Raw genomic sequence first — 24,930 nt, forward strand, 5'->3', positions numbered from 1 at the left:
TTCTAGTTGAGGGAGGAAGCTTTCTATTTGATCAATGCATAATCCAAAAAGAGTAGGGGAGAGAGGGCATCCTTTTTTGACCCCCATGTTGCTCGAGAAAGCTTTGGACAGCCCTTTGTGCGTTTTTAGTTGACATATGACTCTGTCATAGAGACGTGCTACCGCACTCCTGAGATGCATCGGTACTTTTATGCATTCCATCCTTTTCCATATATCCATTCTCGGGACCGTGTCAAAGGCTTTGGTGAAATCTACAAAGCAACAATATAATGTTTTTCCCTTTAGCCGACTCTCTTCCATTAATACCCTGAGTGAAACAAGGTGATCAATGGTGCTATGTTTTGGTCGAAAACCTGCTTGTTCTTTTGCTCGTTTTCCATTTGTCTCTGCCCATGTGCTTATGCTTTGTTCTAAGATGCTTCCCAAAAGCTTTGCCATGCAAGATTTTACCATAATGGTACGGTAGTTGGTAGGCTGATTTACATCCCCTTTTTTGTAAAGTGCTTTGATCCAGTTCTTTTTCCAATCCTCGGGTAGCCCTTGAACAATGGCTTGGTTTAGCATTCTATGTATCCACTCTCTGGCTCTCATACCTGACCATTTAAGCATTTCTGAGTTCAAGTGTAGTATGTCCGGAGCTTTCCCATTTGCAAGTTTCTGTATGCCTTTTTTAATCGTTTCGGAATCAAAGTGGTCTTGGGCATGGAGATCGGTTTGCATGTGTGGCATTTCTTCTGCATTATTATACACATATAGTTGTTCCACATACATGTACATGTCATCTGAGCTTATGTCCCCCATAATGGCATGTCTCCGTCCTTTTATTTTCAGCCATTCCTTTTTGGGATTTTTCTTGAAGTTGGCTATGGCTTGTGTCTCCGTGCGTAGCTCATAGTTTCTTCTTTTCCGCCTCTTGAGATTTGTGTAGTCTTTTGATAGAGTTTCCCATTCCGTGTTCGTCGTTGACAGTGCCCGCAATTGTTTTTTGACATACTTGCACTCTTCATCAAACCATGGGTTATGTGGTAGCCCTTTAACATGATTTCCTCGCCGATGCGTTTTTCCCATTGTTTGTTCCACGGCGTCACATAGAGCTTGTTAACGTCTTCAAAAGGCCAAAGAGAGAGAGAGAGAGAGAGAGAGAGAGAGAGAGAGAGAGAGAGAGAGAGAGAGAGAGAGAGAGCTAGCTTTTTACGTCTATAAGAGGCCGGAGCTATGAGACAAATCAAATATACATGTGTGTCATCCATCTATCGGGCAATGGCAAAAGTACAAATTAACAAGATGTGGTTCATGGTAAAGGGAGGAGGGGGTGATCCATGGGAGGCTAGGATACAAGATACATGGTATATGAGGGGGGGTGTCACAAATGGCCGGACATTGTATGGCCAGTGTTAAACAACCGATGGCCGAGAGTTTCCGTGATGCAGCATCAGAGGCATACCCCACAACCAGTCTACACGAAGACAATCTTGGAGCATGCCCCAGAACAATTGGTATGATGAGGAGTGTAGAGAGACGAGGATCAAATTACAGAGGGAAGTGCTCATGCGTATTACCACACATAGACAATCACGGATTATCTTTTTCCGCCTAGTGCGACGAAAGAAAAGGGCTTATCTATTTGAGCTAGAGCGAGATCTGTATCAGCTATTTATGAGTCAAGACTCAGGCGAAGCATGGAGGCTATTCCATGAGCATTCACCACCACTAGCCGTCACCTCCACAGAGACATGGGGGGAATATGCCACATCTCTCTACACAGCATCATGGCAACCACCTTTGCCGGACCCACTATAAACATGTCCTGAGACATGTACTTTCTTTACTGCCGAGAGGGTAAGGAAAGCCATTGACAGGATGAAGACAGGGAGAGCACATGATCATGATGGTCTGGTAGCAGAGCACTTCATCCATGCCAGAGATATGCTTGCAGTGCTTCTTGCTATGATGTTTAATCGAGCCATGTATGAAGGCTTTCCTGAGACTTGGGAGTATTTCTACGATTGTGCCTATTTTCAAGTCAGGAGATCCCATGATTCCCAGGAATTATCGCATCATCATGGTTGGTCACACATTGGCTAGGCTGTATGCATCTGTTCTTGAGCAGGAGCTGAGTAGATGGGCAGAGCGAGAGGGCATACGAGCACCCGGGCAGGCAGGATTCAGGAGAGGTTTCTCCACTCTTGACTAGATTCTGACACTCAGAGCTATTATTGAGGAGGGTAGACACCAATGCAAGAGGATCTATGGTAGCTTTGTGGATTTCCGCAAAGCTTTGGACACAGTGCCGAGAGCCAGACTTACATGCAGACTACAGGACATGGGTGTGCCTATAGAGCTATGAGGTGCTGATGACTCCTTTCACTTCAAAGACTGGAGTTTGTTCAGACTTCAGACAAGTGAAGCACAAAGAAGCACGGACCTTGTCTAATTGTTGCAGACTCATGCCACAAAGCTAGGAAGTTATTAGTGAAGTCATACTGTTTTGAAGGCTGGCTCCTAAAAGTTGGGATGAGGATCATGTCGATTGTTGGGCTTCACTTTACCTCCGAGCTTCTTTGTTTTGCAATAGACCTACAATATCACTCAGAGGGAAAGGACTAAAGCGTGACTTTCCAAATCGTGCGTCTGCTGATTTTGTGCATTAAGCTTTTGTGCTATGGCTCCACATGAGGAGATTTTTTGTTGTATCTCCTGGGTTTTTCCATTGCATTACTCCATGGTGGCTCGGGATGAGCTTTTGTGGTCTAGGTGGCAGGATCGTTTTGTCACTTTCAGTCATTTTTCTGCTTATGTATGATTCAATTTGTGGATCGGACCTTCAATCGATGTATTTAATGTGGTGTGTTTAAGTTTTCAGTGTCACAAACGGTGTTATTAGGCTAATGTGCAGTGATTTAAAGCAATGCTTCGTATCTTTTAGTACTATTTGCTTTGTCTACAAGAGTTGTCTAGTTATATTGCTGGTAATAAGTTGTAGTTTATTGTATCATGGCTGAGTGGATATTTTTGTATCTAGCTTTTGGTCTTGGGTTCTGAGTGAGGCTGTGTTATGTTCTAATTCTTGTGGGAGTCAGGACACGAGCATAAGCCAATGGCTGTGACCCAAACTGATGCATGTAGGCACAATTTCGGCCAAATAAAAAATGGATGGGGATTGGTTGATTGGACATCAAATGAATGCATGTGTGCTAAATGGTGACTCCATTCCCAATGCTCACTGCACTTTCTAAAGAACAGATAGTTGAACAAACGGCTGATGGAGATTGCAATGTGGAGTATGAGAATGTTGGGAAAATGCTCTAAAATGCAGTCTCACCATGTGAGAAGAGGCGGTGGATCCTGCAAGTAGGGCATATGTCAGACAAGGCGATAAACTTTACCTTGGAGCTGTTCAAAATCTATGTATCCTTCCCTCGCTTGAGCGCTAAGGTGTTGCATGTTTCTTCTGGTTCTTTCAATGGTAGGATCTTGACAGTATGTATTCGAGTGCTCTGTTTCCATGTTGCTCTAAGCTGCTTGGAGCTTTGGCTTGAAACCCCTCTCTATGTAGGATTGAGACTGTGAGCACGATTGGCTGAAGGGGTCCCTGAGCTAAGGTGACCTCTATAAGTCGCATTTAATGGAACCACTCTCAATGTTCAGACAGAGTCTTCCTCAGTTTTTTGCATAATGGCCATGTCTAGATGCCTGACCTCGCCATTGTCCAAAACTGTGTCATAATGCATTCTGAACAAGTAATTGCATGCCATGAGAGGATTACGCATCCATTGTCTGTCGGTTTAAATGAAAAAGCCATTTAGGGTCTTACAGGGGCCCATTGAATAGGTGAAAAATGTTTAAGGAATCATTATCAAACCACTCAAGCCCATTCAATAATCTTTTTACGCATTTGGAAATATTGACCAAGCAGTTACGATCTAGAGAACGTGAAAGCTGTAGGGGCTGCATTGATGTGTTTGACATTGTGTTTCGTACAGAATTTCCTTCTAGCAATCCTAACACTCACAAGTTGTAGATCATAGTTCTCATTTAGCAGGAGAGGGCATCTAGTATTCTTTTTCAGGTAGGTTTTGGGTGAGAGCGTGGGACTCTCTAAACCATAAAGTATTTCTTTCTGGGCTTGCTGATGGGTAGAGAATGATGCATTACTGTGCGAGATGGGGACGAGTTCTCAAATAGGAACCTGGCAGCCATCAGTGTATTTTGATGGATCTTTTGCAAATGTGCTGAACGACATTCTCCTCTCAGCAAATGACGCCCTGCTTACAAACTTGATGCTTTATGAGGGAAGACTTTGTAATTATTCGGGTGGCGTACACTGATTTTTGAGGCGAGAAATGGGTAGCCTAGATGGGAGTGTGCATCTCTGTAGTGTTTTGTTAACATCTCACTTTCAGATTGTTTCTTGTAATCAACACTTTAGTAGGTCTCTATTTCTCTTAATTATTCACATATTTGTCTCTTTAGAGGAAAGAATATTCATCTTTTGGTTTCTTGATTTGGTTAAGAATGATTGGAAGCGATCCAGGACGCATGGATGACTATGCCTTAGAGCAACAAGAACATGCAGTTGAAGATTGCATAAGCTCAGATACTTCTCTTATGACTGTGAGAATTCATTTCTTTATATAAACTACTTTCATAAGCAGATATTACAGCCTAGGGTAGATAGCTTTTTGTGTGGGTTTTTGTGGTTATGACTCTAATACTTATCACTGTCCAGGATGTACAATGGAGAAGGCAACGTGATTTAAGGGCTTATGGTCGTGTTATGTGAAATTTTTTTCAGCTTTTTTGACAGTTCCCTTGGTGACTTTGCTTTGACAGACATGAAACCTGTTCTCTTTGCAGATAACTTTTTGCGAGGCAAGTTTTGTCGATACTGTGCTTCCTTCATAGAACGCTATGATCATCATTGTGCTGCCATTCAAAACTGTATCGGTAAGTTTGTACAATTCTCAGCTTGTCACTTTACTGCCATTCTTAACTTGCTCAGAAGCATCTCTGTTTTGCAGTAACTTTTTTGTAACCCAACACACTAAACGGCTATTTTGTGGTTGGTTACACCCACTATTCGGCACTGAGAATGTTAGTCGGGATGTTACAGTATTTAGTTAATAATATGCATCATGGAGCTGATGGTCATATTGACTTGTGGATGACTACCAGGGTGGTCTCGTACGGTCTCGTACGTTTTGTACACGTACGACGATGTGCGGTACTAAACGAACTAAAAAAAATTATGATGTACGATGACGTTATGTACGTTCAAAATAAAAAAAAACAAATAATTCTTAAGCCTAAGGCTTAGGCCTTAAAGAAACTTGACATTTAGACAGATTACAATTATGAGAGCTTGAGAGGGAGAGACGATGGAGAGCTTGTCACTTGAGACTCGAGAGCTTCAATGGGAGCTTGAGGGGGAGAAACCCAAGGGAGAGAAGGAGAGCTTGAGCCTTGTCACTTGAGAGCTTCAATGAGAGCACATGGATGATGAGAGCATTGAGAGGCTAGAGCTTGTAGCTTGTAAGTTGTGTTGAGAACAAGGTGGAGGAGTTGCTTAAATAGATTATAGGAAGAGGAAGAGCATGGGAGAGGGAGAGCATGGGGCATTATGGATGTGAGAGGGAGAGCATGGCAATAGGCATTGGTACATGCCACATGATTGCAAACATGCTCCAAAATGGCTCCCTAAACGCCCACTAACACGTGCAAAAACTGTCGCCAACGGTCATAAACGGCTACATTTTTCGATTGTACAGAACGTACTAAACGTACGGAACGGAACGGGTCCGACCGAACGGTACTAGACGTCCCGTACGTCGAACGAAAACTACCCTGATGACTACCATGAGTCTATACCTTGCACTTTCATTTAAAGGTGAATCTGGGTTTATCCTGGATTCATTAAGGAACATACATATTAAATGGATATTTTGTGGTTCATTACATGACCTTGGCATGCAATCATAGACAAGGCCTCTCAAGGAGCATGGACAGGCTCACATATTACAATCTAACAAAGGTTGAATCATTATTGAGCCATCCACAGTTTAAAGGGTGTTCACCCATGAGCCTGCTCAACTCCAGGCTTAGCATGAAACACAACATGCTTGCTAGATGAGCTTTGGTAATCCTGTTGTCCTAGACCAAAGGTGTGCTGTGGGTTGAGCATGTACAATTGGCAAACATTTTCGTGTCTTTACATCCAGCAATTATTTTGCTACTCTATTCATATTGATCATGGGTGAACCTTTTCGGTATCTTCGTATCATGCACATACATGCACAAAGAAAATTATGTAAACATATTTATATCATGCACTCGCACACAGGCACACAGAAAATGCAAAACAAGAAGGGAGAAAGGCTTACAAATTTCTCGCTCATTTTTAGGTTGGAAAGGAGTATTTGTGTTTAATGGCCTCATGTCACCTTGTTAACAAGTGTCAGATTAGGCACATATCAGTATCTATGGATGTGGCTGGATGGCTTTACAATGTACATTGAATACTTCCAGTGAAGCACGTTTTATGCATTTTTGGGGTGCTTGAATACCATAGGGTGTGAAAAATGCTATCCATTTTGAACGAGAACTGAGGACAGAAACTGTTCCTGAAGGGAGCTTTTTAATCTTCCAGATATGAGTCCAGGTTTTATAGCTCTTGGCTTATGTGTGACTGCAATTACTATGCTGCTTGTATCAAAGATGTGCCTGTGTTGAGTAACTAGAAAGCAGACTTTCTTGGGTACCCCTTGACGGTGGTATGGTGCTAAACTGGTTTAGACCTGCTTGTGCATGAGCCCTTGACATGGATGGCTTAGGGAGCCGCCACATACACGAGACAAAGAGGAGGTGCTCCTAAATGTAGAAGGCCATAAAGAGAAAGAGACGTAGCCTCATACACCTGACAATGGACGATCAAATTGCAGTGGTGCACAGAAAAAGTGTTGCCTAGTGAGGAAAAATACCAAGTGCTGCAACCGGATGCTGGCTGTTGCCTGTACAAGAGGTGCATCTTGGATTTGGGGGGTGGTTGAACCATCTCCTATCCTAGAGGCGAATTGAAGATGCACTCTTGCAAGATGTGTATTTCTCAGGTGTGTGGGTACGCTGCAAGGGCTATTTACAGCTTGAAGAACCCGATAGTGGCGTTTTTATCCGGTAATGTGAAGGCCTTCTTAGACATGCGACCTGGCCTGCCTGTTTGTATGGCTGTAAGCATTAGGGCATGCAGCATGTTGACTTTTAAGCATTACTATGAGTAGAATCACAAGGAACTTCTTTATTCAGTTCCAGAAGAAGTGATGAACTTGATGTTTTATATTTTATCACGCTTTGTCGCGGGATGAGCCTCGTGATCATAAGGCTGCTGCTCTCTTACTATATGTGCTTTTGCTCTTTGCAGGGTTGAAAAATACAGGAACTTTTCTCTTGTTGCTGACCATAACATGCACCATGGAGATTTTATATCTTGAATGTTGCTATATATGTGCGTTTGTCTAGGCTTGTATATACTGAGTTCTTATGCTTTTGGAGAAAAAACTTATGCTTGCCTTTCTGTTTTCTTTTTGTAGACTTCAAGAGGGGGACACCGCTGTCAACTAAAAACCACCTAAGAGGTTTTCTTCTATTTCATTATTCCATTGACATGATAACAGATGGCGACGTAGCAGCCTCTAAAAATCTACTAGGCTTGGCGTGGGAGGTATATTGCTGACAACAATGCGCAAGTCTTCCTTTGGGTTGCCATCTATGGAAAAAATATATATGCATGAATGGGCAGATTACCCTGTGAAATTAAGCAATTCTCTCCACTCTATTGTTTTAAAGTATGTTGTAGTGTCAATTGCTCTTCAGTTACTTCGTAAGGAGGCATGGGTGCTTAGCCTTGCAGTCTTTGTGGGGCTCCAAATTTCATGGCAGGTTACTTTCTATTCTAAGAAGCCATATTTAACTAGGAGGATTTTGTCTTGATGAACGTGGTTGTGGAACAGTTTCGAGACTCATTTTTTCTGAAGGGAAGTATTTATTTGCAGGTCCCCTTTCTTATGTTTCAAGTTTATCTTATTGGGATCAACTTGACAACTGATGAATGGGTATTGATGGTGCTTTCAGATTTTCATGTATTAGTCTAGGGTGTAACAAGTGTTTATATGAGGAACACTTTTTTGTTTGAAGGTAAATTGGCAGGAAATTCCGAGATTTCACAGGCAGATGATTACTCGCTCGGGCAAGCTTTATGGGCTTTGAAACACACTTGAAGTGTTTATTGTTATTCGGCTTTGGAATTTGATTTATCACTGAAGCTTCGTAACCTCAAATTTGTGCAGAGCCTCCTTGTGAGTCAAAGACATTTTCCAATCCTTATGATAAGGGATTTGTAAGTAACTATAGGGCAATGCTCAACAAGTGGAAGTAATGTTCTACATTCGACGGGGTACTAAAATTTCATTCACAAGGTAATCTGCAAAATGATATATCGTTTCTCATGCTCGCTGTAACACATGTATCTCATGCCTACTGTCTCATTTACCGTGCAGCCTCCAGGATCAGACCAAGAAAGACCTCGCTAATTATTTTATAAAGCGATTAAATGTATCTAGGAACCCCCTCTCCCCCCCCCCCCCCCCCCGGCCGCAACCCCACGTACCTCAGTTGGTTGAGCCTCCTTGATGTAACCCCAAGGTTGAGGGTCCGAGGCTCACAGGCTGCACCTGATGGGTGTGACCTAACTTCTCCATAGGGGAAGTTGTTCCCATGTTATGGCCCCTTGTGGGTGTGATCTGTATAGCAAGTCTGGTTGTAAATACTCAGCGATGTATAAAGCTCTTCCTACTACCTTCCCCTGCCCTGATGATAATTTTTTTTTTCTCCCAGATATGAGGAAAATGGGAAAGCCAGAATTTTTACGGAGAGCTGGTATGGTGTGACTTTCTACCATCTGTTTGCTGTGCTGGGTGAATGATAAGTTGACAACATGATAAATATTTGTTGAAAGCAAGTACTATGTGTTGTAGATTATTACTGCATTTGGTCAGTGAGGACGTAGAGCTATGATTCAATGGCAAGTTAGAACCATCAATTAATTGAGTTCAGGAATAGAATATCATAAACTTATAGAAAAGAATTAGTTCAGAAATATGTCTGTATAAGCTTTAGGCAACAGGAATAAAACGACGATGTTTTAAGAGAGATCCGGCCCCATGCGTCGGTTTCTGATGGCGTGTCAAGGTTATCCGAGCGTGCATGTTGTTTGTACAGAACGATCATGCACAGGTTGTACGGGTTTTGGGATGCCGTTTGGGCTCACAAATGCTCCTCCAATGTTCAACAAGATGGTGTTCATAATGACCTAGAGATTAAGAAATTCCTTAGTCATTGTAGATATTCTTTATTGTAGCCTTGTATTTAATGTCTTGTGCCGCTTATAAAGAGTGTACTTGTTCCGAACCTCTTACAAAGACAACATTTGAAGGCCTCAACTTCTATCATTTAGGTTCCCTTATTCATGGGGCTTGAATGGAAAGCTCTACCTCTTGCTTACTTTAGATCCATAAGACTCCTCTCAAAATATGTAGCGTTGCACCCCCAAAGTAAGTGCAGATCAATTTTCTTCTCAACTAGAGGTGGCACTTGTCATTGCTAAACATCTTGTGATGTAGTATCCATAATAGAAAGAAGCATACTTTCCTAGCTAAAGCTTCTCTTCATCATAGCTATTAGTCTTCTAAAATGCTCCATGTACACTTTGACTCCTAGCTTTTGAAACTATTTAGGAAACTGTTGTGTTGCTAGCTAGGCCATGAATGATATCAAGCATAAAAAGGGGGAATAAGCTAACTCTCCTTGCTTTTCTCGGTTTTGTAATATGTCCCTTTTGCTTTCTCAATATTACTCACCATTTTGTTACAAATAATCCGATTTATTCATATCTTCAAATACCTGGTATGTCAGCCCCACAAGAACCTAGACATTTTGTAACTTTGTGCTAATCAATACGAGCACTTTGGGCTTAGCTTTAAGCAGACACACCTATGCATGCTTGAAGTAATCATCAATAGAAGTCAATGAGGTACGCGTAATTACGAAAGGTTAGAGTTTGCAAAGGTCGACAAATAGGACTATACAAATTGTAACCTGTATGTAGCGCTTATTGAACTATGCTTTGGAACCTTTGAATATTGCATCTTACCCAGAATATAACTATTTATGCTTAGAAGGTGCTTCAAGAGGTGACAAAGAAGCGACCACATCAGATTTCTCTTAATGAAGCAAACCGACAAAATTTAGATGCCCAAAGTGTGCATGCTAAAGTTTGTATTTGAAATAGCCTTTGAATCCACAATTGCATTTGCAAAACCGTGTCATTCAAAGTGACCTTGTACATTCCTCAGCTCAAAATGCCACCTATAGCAATTTCATCACCAGAATTGAAATCATGAGCTCTACATTTGTCATGCACAAATTGACAAGCCAAGTCTTGCAAGTGCAAATATAGACAAGAGGTTCTTTTCGATCCTCAATCAAGCTATATGTCTTTTCGTCTGTTCCTCTTTGTTGTCTTTGAAATGCTGAGGATTAGTAACAGTGGCATTTATATAAGCATATTAAATTAATACACTAATTATTTAGTGTAAGAGAATATGCTGATTCAAATGATGACTAAATGGAAAGAGTGATTACATGGGGTGCTTAATTAGCACAAGAGAGACATCTTACACTTGTCACATGTACACTCTAATGAGAGGGTTGATTTTCGGATCCACATTTATAAGGCTCTTTAGGGTGACTCCTAAACTACTCCAAATTGATCCTACTATGTTTAGAAAGGTCCCTATTGATAGTATCATGACTTAAGCTACTTTTCACATGACTTAGGTGACCTAGTACATTAAAAAAAGAGAAGATCATTATCACATACTCAAATCGTGGCTAGACCAAAGCCCACAACACTATTTGAACATTAATTTCTCTTTATGTCACCCTAGACCTTTGGAAACTGCTAACTTGTCCTACAATCAAACAATCCAAGTCGTTACGAAAAAAGGTTTAGCAGAGCAAAAGTAGCATAGGTGGGCTAAGCATTTAATTTTTTCTTCAAGAGTACTAGCAGCTTACTAGTAAGGCTTAATTAGGTAAGTATGATGTTCTCAATCTTTTGTTTACTCCGTTGCCTCTTACATACATATCTTCAATGATTTAATATGCCAATCCTTGGAGGATAACGTAAATAAAAAAGCTTTCTTGAACAATATCATTAAGTTGCAGATATTTGAAACTCTCTTTATTTGTTATCTTCTAAATTTAGTTCTCCTTGTGTGATCTTAGACTTAGATATATTATATACCTCGCCATACATCAATAATTTTCCAATCCAATACTATGAATGATCATATATTTTATAATATTGTCCAAGAGTCTCCTTCAACATACCATTCCATTGTGTATTTGTTTACTTTTTGTCATTAAATTAGATTCTTAGCATTCACAATCATCAAGTCCCTAAATGTGATTAAAAAATAACGCTCAAGTTTAGGTCCTCCTAACTTAAGAGTATCTAATGTGATTTTGATCTTCTACTATACACTCTAAGCTTTTATGCAAAAAAGATTGGTAGCAAGTGGGGGTTATGTTGGCAAAGTATTCAATTGCATCCGAGTACACATAGATTTCTAAAACGACTTGGATTAAATAACTATCCTATTATACTATGCTTGTACATCAAGTATTTATATCTGACTATTTGATGTCGGCCCCAATAGGACAATCTAAATGTTTTATCTCTCTTTCCTATTTGATATCGTCAAACTATAGATATTTTAATATCTTCTTATTATTGTTTTTAAACATGATTTTTTTGACGCCATCACCTTAGACTTGGATGTAATATATTACTTGTTATGAATTAGTTTGTGCCTATGATTTCAAAAAATAAAACAAAAATTTATTAGTGGGAATTGTGCTAATTCCGTTTCTAATCAAAGAGGGAAAGAGAGAGCTGTCAGATGTCGCTGCCTTTCGTGGTCTTTCACTGCAAGCAATGTTTAATGTTGAGAGACAAGGGGAGGAAGGTGCAAGTCCAAGTCCCTACGCACGAAGCGTCAGTAGATGAAGGATGACAGGAGGAGGGGCCAGGACTAGGGTGCTCTCATTTTTTAGATAAAATAAAGGAGCATGTAGCACCGTATGTACCTCGCTCAAATGGATAGCTCAGAGGGTGTAGAGTGAATCAATTTGTTGGCTTGTGTTCAAACACTTCTCTAAGGTCTTTGAGTGAAATATGCTATAGCAGGTGAGCAACAAAGGAATCCTTTGTGATTCTCATAGATTATAATAAGAGTAGAACCAGTATGCAGTAGTATACTAGTGAGTGCATGCTAGAAAGACTACTTAGTCTGAAACTATGAATGATGTTATCTTTTATTTTACTATCCAAAGTTTCTTTAACATAAGGTTCTTTGTACCTCTCATACCTAGAGCCCACTTCAACTCTTTTTTCTCAACCTAAACCATAAATTAGTAAAGTGCATGCTAAAAGACTGATTAATCTCAAACTATTGAATGATATAATCCTCTAGTTTACTATCCAAAATTTCTTCAACACAAGGTTGTTTGTATCTCTCATACCTAGAGCCTACTTTAACCCTTTTTTCTCAACCTAAAGTAACCTAATTTTTACATCTCAATGTGTACTTGCTCCTTTTCCCCTAAAGAAGGTTCTCAATATTCATAATAATCTGACCTCTTTGTGATCTATTATGAGATTACAATGGCTTAGGTTCGAGCACCCCCCTTAGACTTAAGAACCCATGAGATGATTAATGATCAACCAAACACTCCAAGTTATTATGGTTGAAAATTTTGCCAATAAAAGCAAATATGTAGATAAACCGTTCAAACATGTGTATAAGTTCAAGCAGGTTTCTAACAAACATAATGGGATAACTACCCTTTGTTGAACCTACACCACACACATACGCAAGGAATATAGTTGGCATGAAACACAGACAAATAAGATGACATGCTCACACCTTCACAACTCAAGCACACCACAACACAAGAAGTTTATGAGAAGGAAAGCATGTATGTGAAGAAAATACCTTTGTAGGTTGATTTAGCAATAGTCAATCACCTAAAGCCCTTTAGATGGTTTGTCAATAATTGAACTTTCTCCACAGTGGTGAAGATGTAGCATATACTAAAACAAGGACTAACACATTATGTTTAGGGAAACATGTTTTGGTTTAGTTGTAGGAGAGAGATTGTGAACAAGAGATATGGAAAGAAAGATACAACCAAGGTTATGTATGGCATTTGTTTTTTGACTTTACATAAAGCTATATGTGATTGAGCACGGCTTTTATTTATGAGTAGTACTTTTATAGAATTAGTTGAGACAAATCATAGCATTCTACATTTAGTGTTTGAAGTTGTATGAGTGCTTGAATGGGCCTTGGTCATGATGAAGTTGGTATGGAACGAGGAAATATTTGTAACAACCATGTGTATAGAATTAGTAAAATTGCTTACCAATGATTGCTAATTTAATTATTTCCATGGAAGTTGTACTAGCTAATTCGAGCTTTTTGGGAATATAGACCAAATCATTAGTACATGGATTAATAGAGAAACAAATTAAACAAACTATTTCTTTCTTTGTAATGGATTTTATAAGCACATGTGACATAAGAAATAAGCTTTTGAATCAGGATAATATTGGCGTGTGATTATTCCTTTGCTTACCAATGATTGCTAATTTAATTATTTCCATGGAAGTTGTACTAGCTAATTCGAGCTTTTTGGGAATATAGACCAAATCATTAGTACATGGATTAATAGAGAAACAAATTAAACAAACTATTTTTTTCTTCTTAATGGCTTTTATAAGCACATGTGACATAAGAAATAAGCTTTTGAATCAGGATAATATTGGCGCGCGATTATTCCTAACTGAGCATGTTCCTCTTACAGACCATTTTGTACTATGTCATTGTTGGGAAACTGCTAGTAATGTGGTGGCCTTGAAAAAACATGACAACACATCATACGAGCAACATAATCGATGATCACACACACACACACACACACACACACACACACACACACACACACACACACACACACACACACACACACACACACACACACACAATGAAATAGATAGTACGAGAATGTGTGCATGCATACATCCTAGAGCGGAGTGCGGTGCATAGACGTAGTAGAGAGGAAGAGAGTGAGAGAAGAGAAGAGAAGAAGAGCGACATAAATACAAGGGCAAAGGTTGCTCCCCCCACGTGAGTCCTTGAATGAGCCCATGTGAGCCTATTTATAACTTTATGAAGTGTTTAGAGAGAGAGAGAGAGAGAGAGAGAGAGAGAGAGAGAGAGAGAGAGAGAGAGAGAGAGAGAGAGAGAGGCCTATGTTAGCCTTATCTATGTAAACCAAAGGTTTAAGTTGCTTTCCACTTGTTAGCCATGCAAATAATATATGTTAGTGCACCGAAAATAAATACCAATACATACCTCTTTGTTGAAAAAACAGATATCCACAATTGCTATATTATTATCCTACAAGTCATAACTTGTCCAAAACAATGATTTACAATTCTAAAATATCACATGACAAAATGAAATCTTACAAACTTAAATAAAGTAATTTACTTATGCCTTCAGTTGTCCACATACTACATATTCTAGTATCCCATTCCACTAGAATACATAGTTTGTGTGATATCTAGATGTATCAAGATATCATTTGTCACAATCATCATTCAATATTCAGGATCCATCAATACCAAGTCCAAATCCATGAACAATGTAATCAACATCTCCGCATCATAAACTAAATCCAAATCCATATCAATATATCTCATTGAATCCAAATCCATATCAATATATCTCAAATCAGTTCCATCAAATACATATGCTAACAAAATCTCACTAAGAGTTGTGGCGACTAGCCACTATAATTGATTTTGTCATCGATGTTGTCTAAGTCAAGGGAGAATCAATACTAGTTAGGCATGCTATATGTAAACCTATGAATCTGCACTAATGTTGTTTAAATTGGAAATCTACACTAAGGTTGTGTTATTTAAACTGACAAATGTGCATTATAAAGGTGTTGTTGCTTAAACTGACAAATTGACACCAAGGAAAAAATTATACAGTGCCTAAACTGAAATCTGTGTACATGTGACCAATGCATTGGGCATGGCATAAGCTAGAACTCATTTATTTTCTACTTGATTAACTTCAAAGGTTAGTAAATTCAAGGCAAAATGATGTTGTTTGCTTTAAAATTTCCTTATTATATGTTTTACATGCAAAGAATATAACTTAAGAAATACTAGTCAAGGTAAGCATTATACTATTGATTTTAAAGACGAGTTTGAGTCTAAAGAGAGCTCAAGATATCACTCTTAAGATGAAAAATAAATAAAATTGGTATGAAGCTATGGATTCTCCTCAATATTTGCACAATTTAAAATAATCGTTGTTGATAGTACAATTAAAACCTCAATCACTATATCAATTAAAAGCGATTCTTCTGTTTCAAAAGAGGAGAAACAATAAATTTCACCTTTTTAATTTTTTTTTGATGAGTCTACTTTTGGGTACTTCATAAAGATCTTGAGAATTTATTTAAGAAAAGCAATTTATACATCAAATCAAGATTTGGATTGAGCTTTTCAACTTTGTACATATAAGGATAATATTTATCTAGCACTATTGTAGCAACACAAAATAGTTTAGAGCAAGCTTTGAAAAATTAGGATGCTCCATCTTACTTGAATATGGATTATCTAGCATAAGTGAGATCTACCTAGATATAGTTTTGTTAACTTCCCATGAGCCCTTGAGGCTATTGAAAACCTATCAAATGATGTTTAATGTGACCAAGTCGCGGCTCCAAATATGTGACTTTTAGCTTTCACATATGTCCAAGTAGAGAGATGATTGAATGTAGCTTGCATCCACCATTGTGTAATGAGATTGCATAAATAGCTATTTGTTACAGCTAACCTGTGGCAAAGCATGATTGATTTATGGGCTACGCTAGTGACATCTAATTTATGGCTATTTTATTAGTGGGGAGCTCTTTATGAACAATGGTAACTGAAATCTATAAATAATACATGTAACAAAAAAATTCTCACTTTTGCATGGGAAGAGATTTATTTAGTGCTCCGTGTCTTCTCCTTCTCTCTCCTCTTCCCTTCTCTCTACTTCCCCTCTTCTCTCTCATGGGGTGTATAGCACTCCAATTTCAACGGTGCATATAACACACTTTCTCTCTTGCTCTCTAACTCTCTCTACTCATGTGTATTGCTTGTCCAATTTTGCATATACGATGCTATTTTGTGTGTATTTACATGCACGCCTCACCTCTGTCTATAGCACATTGATCCAAGATTTAGAGAATTGCTTCCACTCTAGCTTGTTTATTTGAACTATCTTTTGAAATAGTAATAATTATAGTAATGATAAAGGTGCTAGCAGAGATATCCAAGATGGGGGCATTAGAGATGAAAATTTAAACTACCATTGAAGTTTCAACCCTTATTCTCCTCATGAGATCATTGAAATAAGGAGATCATTACAAGGGTAGACAAAAAAACGACAATGGGAATGGCCTTCATAGGTTACCATGCTCATTAATCAACATAATATAATAAAATAGAAATCATCTTAGCAAAGAATTGAACAAAAAGTCTCTCTTTGGTTTTTTAGCAAGACAATTCGAAGAGGATATCAATCAACCATCATTTTGAGAAGAGAATCGGCATATGTCTGTACGGTGAGCGACCTAAAGCTACATTGGTGCATGCAGGTTGTTCTCACGTGGAGAGATACATTTTTTAATGATGTAGTGTGTAGGTAGCTTGTAGTTGTCTCTCCTAGAACTTTGGAGCCACTAGCCAATAGAACACACACACACACACACACACACACACACACACACACACACACACACACACACACACACACACACACACACACACACACACACACACACACACACACACACACACACACACACACACAACATGGACCATAGTAGTTGCTGATGATGATCATCATCAATTTGGATATACGAGAAACCTGAGTCCAGTGATAAGCAAACCCAAAATAGATATAAGATATAAAACAAGATTGATGATCAAGATAGTTGTGTTGCCTGTAATATATTCCCAATATTGTGGGCATATTGTATGACATCGAGGATCCGAGTATGTCCATGCATGCATTTGGTGCCCACAAAAATCCCTTATGTGTGTTGTAATTGATGGTGGCCAGCTAGTGAAGTTGAGCAATGTAACCAACGGTAATCTCAAAATAAAGGACTTGCTTTGTTGGTTGACCAACAATACAATCGGCTCCCCCCCTCTCTTCTGCCTGTGGCCCCTGCACCCTACTTCCCTCCATGCATCGTGACTCCACCACTACTTTGAAGTAACATCTCAGCGTAAAATTTCAAGCTCATTTGAACTTTGATCCAATTTTTTAAAAGTATTTTTATAGCTCATGATGAAGGCCCACACACTTGAAGGCCATCACTATCCTTATGCTTACCAGATATGCTTGGTGGCACATGCTAACAAGCACAAAAAACATGACACGTTAATGTGCTTCCACCCTAGAAGATGTGCTAAGGGAATATGTAAGTAAAGAGAAAACTAATTGGTACGAGTACTTACCTATAGTGAGTTTTCATATAACATTGCTAAATCTTCTTCCACTGGATATAGTCCATTCATGTTAATGTATGGATTTCAACCAAGAGTTCTCGATGCAGTAGGACTGCAAAAGGAGAATCTTCATGCAGCTAAAGATTTTTTAGAAGACATGAATAAAATACTGGGCTTTACTAGTTTATGACCCACGCGTTGTTGCCATTTAAAAAATAACATGGCCTCTATTCTTATAATTTAAAGGGTAAAAATATCAATGTTACCTTTGTGTTTCCACCATGGAGTATGATGCGTACAATGATGCTGCATTTAATGTATGTTAATGTTTCCACAAACAAGAACACGGCCTCTATTCTTATATATTTAAAGGGTTAAAACTTCTTTGTGTTTCCACCATGCAGTATAATGATGTTGCATTAATGTATATAGCATTTGTCCCCCCCCCGCCCCCACAAAATAAATTTCAGAATGGTGATTAGATTATATCATCATAACAAAAAAGGATTATATTATCATAACCAAAAAATTACACATTTCTTCCATGCTCGTGTTGAGCCATGACATCTCTAGAGACCATAGTTACATCGGTTGACAAGGGAGCCACCCCACGTCTAAGAGAGGGCCCACACCATCAATTATGTAAGTCACTCATTGCGGCACCAAAAGCGTTGTTCCACTCATTTGAGATGGCGACAATCACCCCCTTTCTTGTATTATCCCCATGAACCTACCTGTTTTCATGGTGTTCTTGAAGATCCAACAGCTCCTAGCCTTCCAAACTTGATTGAAGTAATAAAGTCTAACAATTTGTGTTACAATAAGAAGCGCTCGCCTCTCCCAGGAAGAGATCATTCTTAAAGAATCCTATCTTCTAGGTCTTTTGCACCCATTTGAAAAATATTTCCTCCTAGACCACAAATCGTCATGCACTCCTTAAATAGGTGAGGGAGGTCTTCACAAGTTGTCTTGCATTGCAAGCATCTATATGAACCAATATCCCTGGTAAGAGCCTTCACCCTAGTTAGAAGGGCTCCCCATAGAACCTTTCATAAAAAGACCTTCATCCTATGTGACCATTTTGGGCACGAAATGTTCTTCATGATAGCCTTCCACCTTGACTCTGGCCACTGCCTGCCCACTGCTTGTTCAATGGGGTGAACTAGTCCATTGAAGTCATCAGGCTGTGGTATACTTCCTTGGTTTCCAGTTTTGTGAAATGCCCGTTCTTAGGCCATTGCCATGCTTTCCACTCAAACTTTGACTCGCAATTAGGAAAACGCCAACTGTCCAACCGTTCTAGGGCTCTATTGATCATCACTCTTTGAGTTCCATTGAGGTTATACTAAGAAGCCATTCGGTCTGTTTCTTTCCAACGACTATTATTGGAATCCCAAAATTTGCCCAATTGTTGAATACCTTTGTTATTAATCGTTTTGGCAACTTCCCTCCAAAATGGATTTGTTACCATATACATGGTAGTGATGTGTGTGAAGACACTTAGGACTGTCGGGGCATTTTTTCCCTCACTAGGAGGTTTTTTCCCCTGTGCATTGTATATACGCCCATCACTCTAGGGCTATCTATCTTTCCATTGCACTCTAAGTAATACACTCTCTATTGTGTGCCTTGAGCTTTCTTTGTCTTCTCCAAGATGTGTGTTTTCCTGCAACCCTAATTCCAATGATTGGTAGCAGAGCAGGTTGCATCCTCTCGAGCTTAGTTGCCAGCAGCTCCAACACATGCCTACTCACTTTCTCTAATTTTTGTGAGCTTTGGGGAGTGTTCGTAGGTCAAAAAATATTTTGGGAGATCTCGTAGAGCTTGGTTTGCTCAGTTTTTTTTTATTTGAGCTCATTTTGGCCTCCGTTTCCACTACAGGCAGTAGTGCACATACTATTTTGTCATTTTGTGTAGAATTTTTTTCAGTGTTGTTTTTTGCATAACAAATCCAATAAAGTCTTCTATGGTTTGTGCTATATAGCACATGTTGTTCCCACTCTATTTCTCCTCTTTTCAGCAGTTTTCACATCAGGGGAAACATTCGCCATGGCTGGCAACAACACAAATGTGTTCAAGATGTTTGCTACTGAGGATAGGTTGGATGGGGAAAATTGCCCTATGTGGGCTTACATGATGCAACATGTCCTTGTGTCAAAGAGTGTTTGGAACATTGTGCAGGGCATTGCTGTACGTCCTGATTGTGAGGATGTTGCAGGTTTTGGTGGCAGGGTTGCTACTGCCAGACTTGTTGCCTCTACAACTGAGCAAGCTCGTTGGGATGTAAAAGATGCTCAAGCTCATGCATTGATTGTGTTGTTCGTGAAGCACACTATTACTCCTCACATTCGTTCAACAAAATTTGCAAAAAAGGCTTGGGATATTATAGCTGGTCTTTATGCAAGTCGCAATGGGGTAAAAATTGCATCGCTGTGTAAAGAGTTGGAGTCGAAGATTATGCATGAGGAAGATCACATTGAAACTTTCCTTGCTAGTGTCAAGGATATCAATGAGAAACTTATTTTTGCAGGTGAAGTCATTTGAGACAGTCCCTTGTGCAGACTGATCTTGATGCCTTGCCAGATTCTTACTAGACTTTTGCTACTACTTAGAGACATATTACCCAAGGAAATCCTGAAGTTGTCAAGTTTGATGAATTATGCACATTGATGTTGCAAGAGTCATTTTCCAAAAAAAAAAGGACTAGACAACGCGCGTGCATTTGAAAAAGCCTTTATTATTGCTCAAAGAAAAGGTGGTAACAATGTAGCCACTTCTCATGGTTCTTGTGCAAGTGGTAAATTGCTTGTTCCTAATGCTTTTGCTGGCAGTAATTCGTATGGGAATTCTGGTGATAAGGGCAAGAAGATGCATTGCCATTATTGTAAAGCTAATCATCATTTGATCAAGTAGTATCCTAAGTTGAAGGCCAAAGAGGCTAAGAAGAAAGAGGTTGGTTCCACTACTAATGCTGGTTCCACTACAAATGCAGCTATTGTTGAGTCTTCTATGAAAGGAGATTGTGATGTTGATGTTGATGCATAATGGGCTTTTAGTGTAGAGTGCACTTATGATCCTTCTGTCCATAATGCATGTTTGTCAGTTGCTATAGATGCAGCTATTGTTGAGTCTTCTATGAAAGGAGATTGTGATGTTGATGTTGATGCATAATGGGCTTTTAGTGTAGAGTGCACTTATGATCCTTCTGTCCATAATGCATGTTTGTAAGTTGCTATAGATGCCAAGTGTGGTACTTTGATACTAGTGCTACAAAGCACATTACCTCTCATCGTGACTTGTTTACCTCTCTCGAGGATGTCCCTCATGGGAATTCAGTCACTTGTGCTAGCAATGCCTCTTATCCGGTCAAGGGAGTTAAAAAAGATTGTGCTTATTGCTGCAAATGGAAATTACTTCACACTTGTGATGCATTGTATGTACCTGGGATCAAGAAGAATCTCTTGTTTGTATATGCACTTGATAGACTTGGTGTTGTAGTCAAATTTGTGAATGACAGATTTACAATACATGATCTTGATTTTGGTGATGAAATTGTTGCATCTGGCATTTTATGCCATGGGCTGTATAATCTCACTTTATATGACAAGTGTGGTAGAATTTTGCAAATGCATTTGTGGATTCTAAGGCTGTTTCCGATGCAAAACTTTGGCATGCAACTTTTGGACATCTGAATTGTGTCAGTTTACTATGTTTGCAAAAATATGATATGGTTGCTTCTTTGCCGCCTCTTGAAGCACCTGTCAAACATGTTTGTGAAGGTTGTATTTTGGGTAAGATGCAACGTTCTAAGTTTCCAAAGGATGGTACCATATGCAGGTTGCAACTTGTGCATAGTGATGTTTGTGGGCCCACGCAAACTCCTTCCTTGGGAAATTACCTTTACTTTGTGACTTTAATTGATGATTACTCTAAGCATGCTTGGGTATATATGCTCAAAGCGAAGTCCGAAGTATTTATGTGCTTCAAACAATTTTTGGCTATGGCTAAAAATGTCTCAAAATGTACTATGGGCACCCTCCATTCCAATCGAGGGGGGGAGTATATGTCTCATGAGTTCAATGCATTTTTGGCTAGTCGTGGAATAAAACACCAGTGTACAGTGCCTTATATGCCTCAACAAAATGGTGTTTCCGTGAGAGGAAAAATAGGTCACTTACGAAAATGGCATGATGTATGGTCAAGAGTCAAGCTTTTCCGCATTCGTTTTGGCTTGAGGCGGTATGCGTAAATGGCTGGTGCAAACTTTGTGTGATAATAAATTGGATGGACCTTTGTCTAGTCGTACTCGTTCAGGTTCTCGCCATGCATGCATCAAATGTTATGCTTTGGCTATGTCTAGCTTACATGATGTTGAGGAACCTCTGTCTTTTGATAAAGCGTAGAATTCAAAAAATTGGATGGATGCTATGCAATCAGAATATGATGCACTTATAGAAAATGACACATTGACTTTATGTGATTTGGATCCCGAAAAAGACCATTGGTACGAAGTGGGTTTACAAGTTGAAATGCAAGCCGGATGGTGAGATTGATTGCTATAAGGCTCGACTTGTTGCAAGTACAACAAAAAGACATAGATTATGAAGAGACTTTTGCTCCCACTTGTCATATGACTACTGTGCGTTTTTCTATGTGCATTGGCAGCTCATTTTGTTGGGATGTACATTAGTCAGACATTGTTAATGCTTTCTTGAATGGTGACATATTTGAGGAAGTTTATGTAACGCAGCCTCGCGGTTTTGTCAAGAAAGGACAAGAGGATAAAGTGTGTAGATGTAAGAAAGATTTGTATGGGTAGAAGCAATATCCTCGTGCTTGGTATGAGAAATCTGACACTCATTTGGTCAAACGAGGCTTTCATAACAGTCCAATAGAAAGCACATTGTATGTAAAGCGTGAGGATGATGTACTTCTCATTGTGGTTCTCTATGTAGATTATTTGCTTATCATTGGACCAAATGAGAGACATATTGCTGAATTTAAGGCTGATTTGAATGCTACTTTCAAGATGAAAGATTTGGGGCTGTTGCATCATTATTTGGGTATACAATTTAAGAAGTGTGATGGTGGTATTGCCTTTTGTTAGACAAGTTACATAGAGACATTGCTATGTAAGTTTGGACTTGAGGATTGCAAACCTATTTCCACTCCCATGGAAATAGGTTTGAAATTGATTCTTTATAATGCTGGTGATCCTCTGGATGTCACTCTTTACCAAACTGCTGCTGGTTGTCTCATTTATGCATGCAATACAAGGTTGGATATTCAATTTGCAGTCTTACAGGTTAGTAGATTTATGCATAGCCCAAGGTCTAAGCATTGGCAGGCTGTCAAGAGGATTTTTTGCTACTTGAGTGGAACTTTACATCTTGTCTTGTTTTATCCCAAGGGGAGATCATTGCTGCCAGATCTACATGCTTTTTTGGACTCAGATAGGGCTAGTTGTTTTGACACACAAGTGTCCACAAGTGGTTTTTGTTTCATGCTTGATAGTTCATGTATCTCATGGTTGACCAAGAAGCAACCTAATGGTGGCCACTTTTGATTGTGAGGCTGAGTACATGGCAGTTTTCACAGCTACGGTTGACTATGTATAGCTCAGACACCTTATGGATGATTTGGGTGTTGGACATGACACTGCCAACACTATCTACACTCACAGTTAGAGCGCATTGGCAGTTGTGAGGAACCCAATTTTTGATGCTCACACAAAGCACAGTGAGGTGCATTACCACTATGTGAGGGAGAGGCTCCTAGCAGGAGAGATAATCTTGGCTTATGTGCCAACACAGGACAACCTTGACGATATTTTCACAAAGGCATTGTCTCGTGAGAAGTTCTAAGCTTTATGCAAAGCTTTGGGCTAGCTACCCTCTGTGGACTGATCATGTCCTCAGGGCATGGAACTTCCCTATACTCTATGTGCTAGATCTTGTTCACCGCATCACTCCCAGGGGGGATTTGTTACCATATACATGTGGTAGTGATGTGTGTGAACACACTTAGGGCAGCCGGGGCATTTTTTCCCTCACTAGGAGGTTTCCCCCCCCGTGTATTATATATATGCCCATCACTCTAGGGCTATCTATCTTTCCATTGCACTCTAAGTAATACACTCTTTGTTGTGTGCCTTGAGCTTTCTTCATCTTCTCCAAGCTGTGTGTTTTCTTGCAACCCTAATTTCAACATGATTCAGAAGGATGCTTCCTGCCTTAGAGAGCCATGGGGACCAATGAATTACAAAATTGTGAAAATACCTTGTTATCTCTCCCCATTCTAGAGACTTCGTTACTCTGTTTCATTTCCAAATGACCTCGCCCATTGTGCCCCCAAGTTACGAGCCAACCCACTGAGGGGCCATCAGCCTATCACGCACCTTGAGTCCTTTCCACTTGCCACCTTACGAGCATAGTTTGGCATTGTCCATCATTTCCTTTGTCATAATAGTATAGTCTTGCTTCACAAGTTCTACCACAACCTTGCAGTGGGTCTCTGCATGAGTCTCTTAATTTACCTAATGACAATTAACACCAAAACTCTAAGGAAATTAAGGTGAACCTATATGTCATTGGATGCACTCTAGCCCCGCCCCCCCCCCCCCCCCCCCCCCAATCTCACAAATGTGAGTGGATGTATTGAAATCCCAAAATAAAAGTACAACATAGCCTCAAGCTTGTGCGGAGCCTTGAGGGATCTTGTATTACATTGATAAGCTATCAGGCCTCACCAAGAGGCAAAAACCTACTCCTACTTAGGCTAGCTCTAGTTCATTAGAACGACATAAATAGCCCAATACCACTCATCTAAGTTCTTTCTTTTACCAATGGATGCGATCAATTCCTTGCTTTCTCACACAATTTCCAAGAAATTGGTAGAAGAAAGACTACTCTCAAAGACCCACTGATAGCTCCTAGCCTTCCATATTTGCTTGAAGTAGAAGAATCTAACAATTTGCATGCAAACTAGTGACACTTGGCTTTTCATCACCATCCCTCCAAGGAATAGGTCTTTTTCACCCATTTGCACGTCTTCCATGCTAGCTAGACTTGGTCTTCTTGTTAAATTTGTGGACAATAGATGTACAATTCATGATTTTAATTTTGGATGAAATTGTTGGATCTTGCATTTTATGTTGTGGGTTGTATAAGCTCAATTTGTATGACAAGTGTGGGCAAAATTTTGCAAATACAGTTTTGGATTCAAAGATT

The 24,930-nt window shown here is 39.5% G+C and overlaps 1 protein-coding gene and 1 long non-coding RNA gene across 2 annotated transcripts in view; both read left to right on the forward strand.

Moving 5' to 3' along the window:
- Window positions 1-8,674, forward strand: part of LOC147464079 (uncharacterized) — an 87,761-nt gene extending 79,087 nt beyond the window's left edge. Inside the window, exons 4-13 of the mRNA XM_086492667.1 lie at window positions 4,515-4,614; window positions 4,730-4,769; window positions 4,858-4,947; window positions 7,415-7,498; window positions 7,584-7,714; window positions 7,867-7,932; window positions 8,046-8,105; window positions 8,188-8,239; window positions 8,340-8,468; window positions 8,550-8,674. Of these exons, the coding sequence (XP_086348793.1) occupies window positions 4,515-4,614; window positions 4,730-4,769; window positions 4,858-4,947; window positions 7,415-7,498; window positions 7,584-7,714; window positions 7,867-7,932; window positions 8,046-8,105; window positions 8,188-8,239; window positions 8,340-8,428 (712 nt within the window). The 3' untranslated portion in view covers window positions 8,429-8,468; window positions 8,550-8,674. The remainder of the gene's footprint in view (window positions 1-4,514; window positions 4,615-4,729; window positions 4,770-4,857; window positions 4,948-7,414; window positions 7,499-7,583; window positions 7,715-7,866; window positions 7,933-8,045; window positions 8,106-8,187; window positions 8,240-8,339; window positions 8,469-8,549) is intronic.
- Window positions 8,675-8,682: 8 nt separating this feature from the next.
- On the forward strand, window positions 8,683-9,388 carry LOC147464080 (uncharacterized). The gene is made up of 2 exons (XR_015185584.1): window positions 8,683-8,928; window positions 9,027-9,388. It is a non-coding gene; the product is annotated as an uncharacterized LOC147464080 (long non-coding RNA).
- The last annotated feature ends 15,542 nt before the right edge of the window (window positions 9,389-24,930 follow it).

This window comes from Adiantum capillus-veneris, chromosome 2 (assembly GCF_014529385.1).
Source record: "Adiantum capillus-veneris isolate H3 chromosome 2, ASM1452938v2, whole genome shotgun sequence".
Taxonomy (NCBI): domain Eukaryota; kingdom Viridiplantae; phylum Streptophyta; class Polypodiopsida; order Polypodiales; family Pteridaceae; genus Adiantum; species Adiantum capillus-veneris.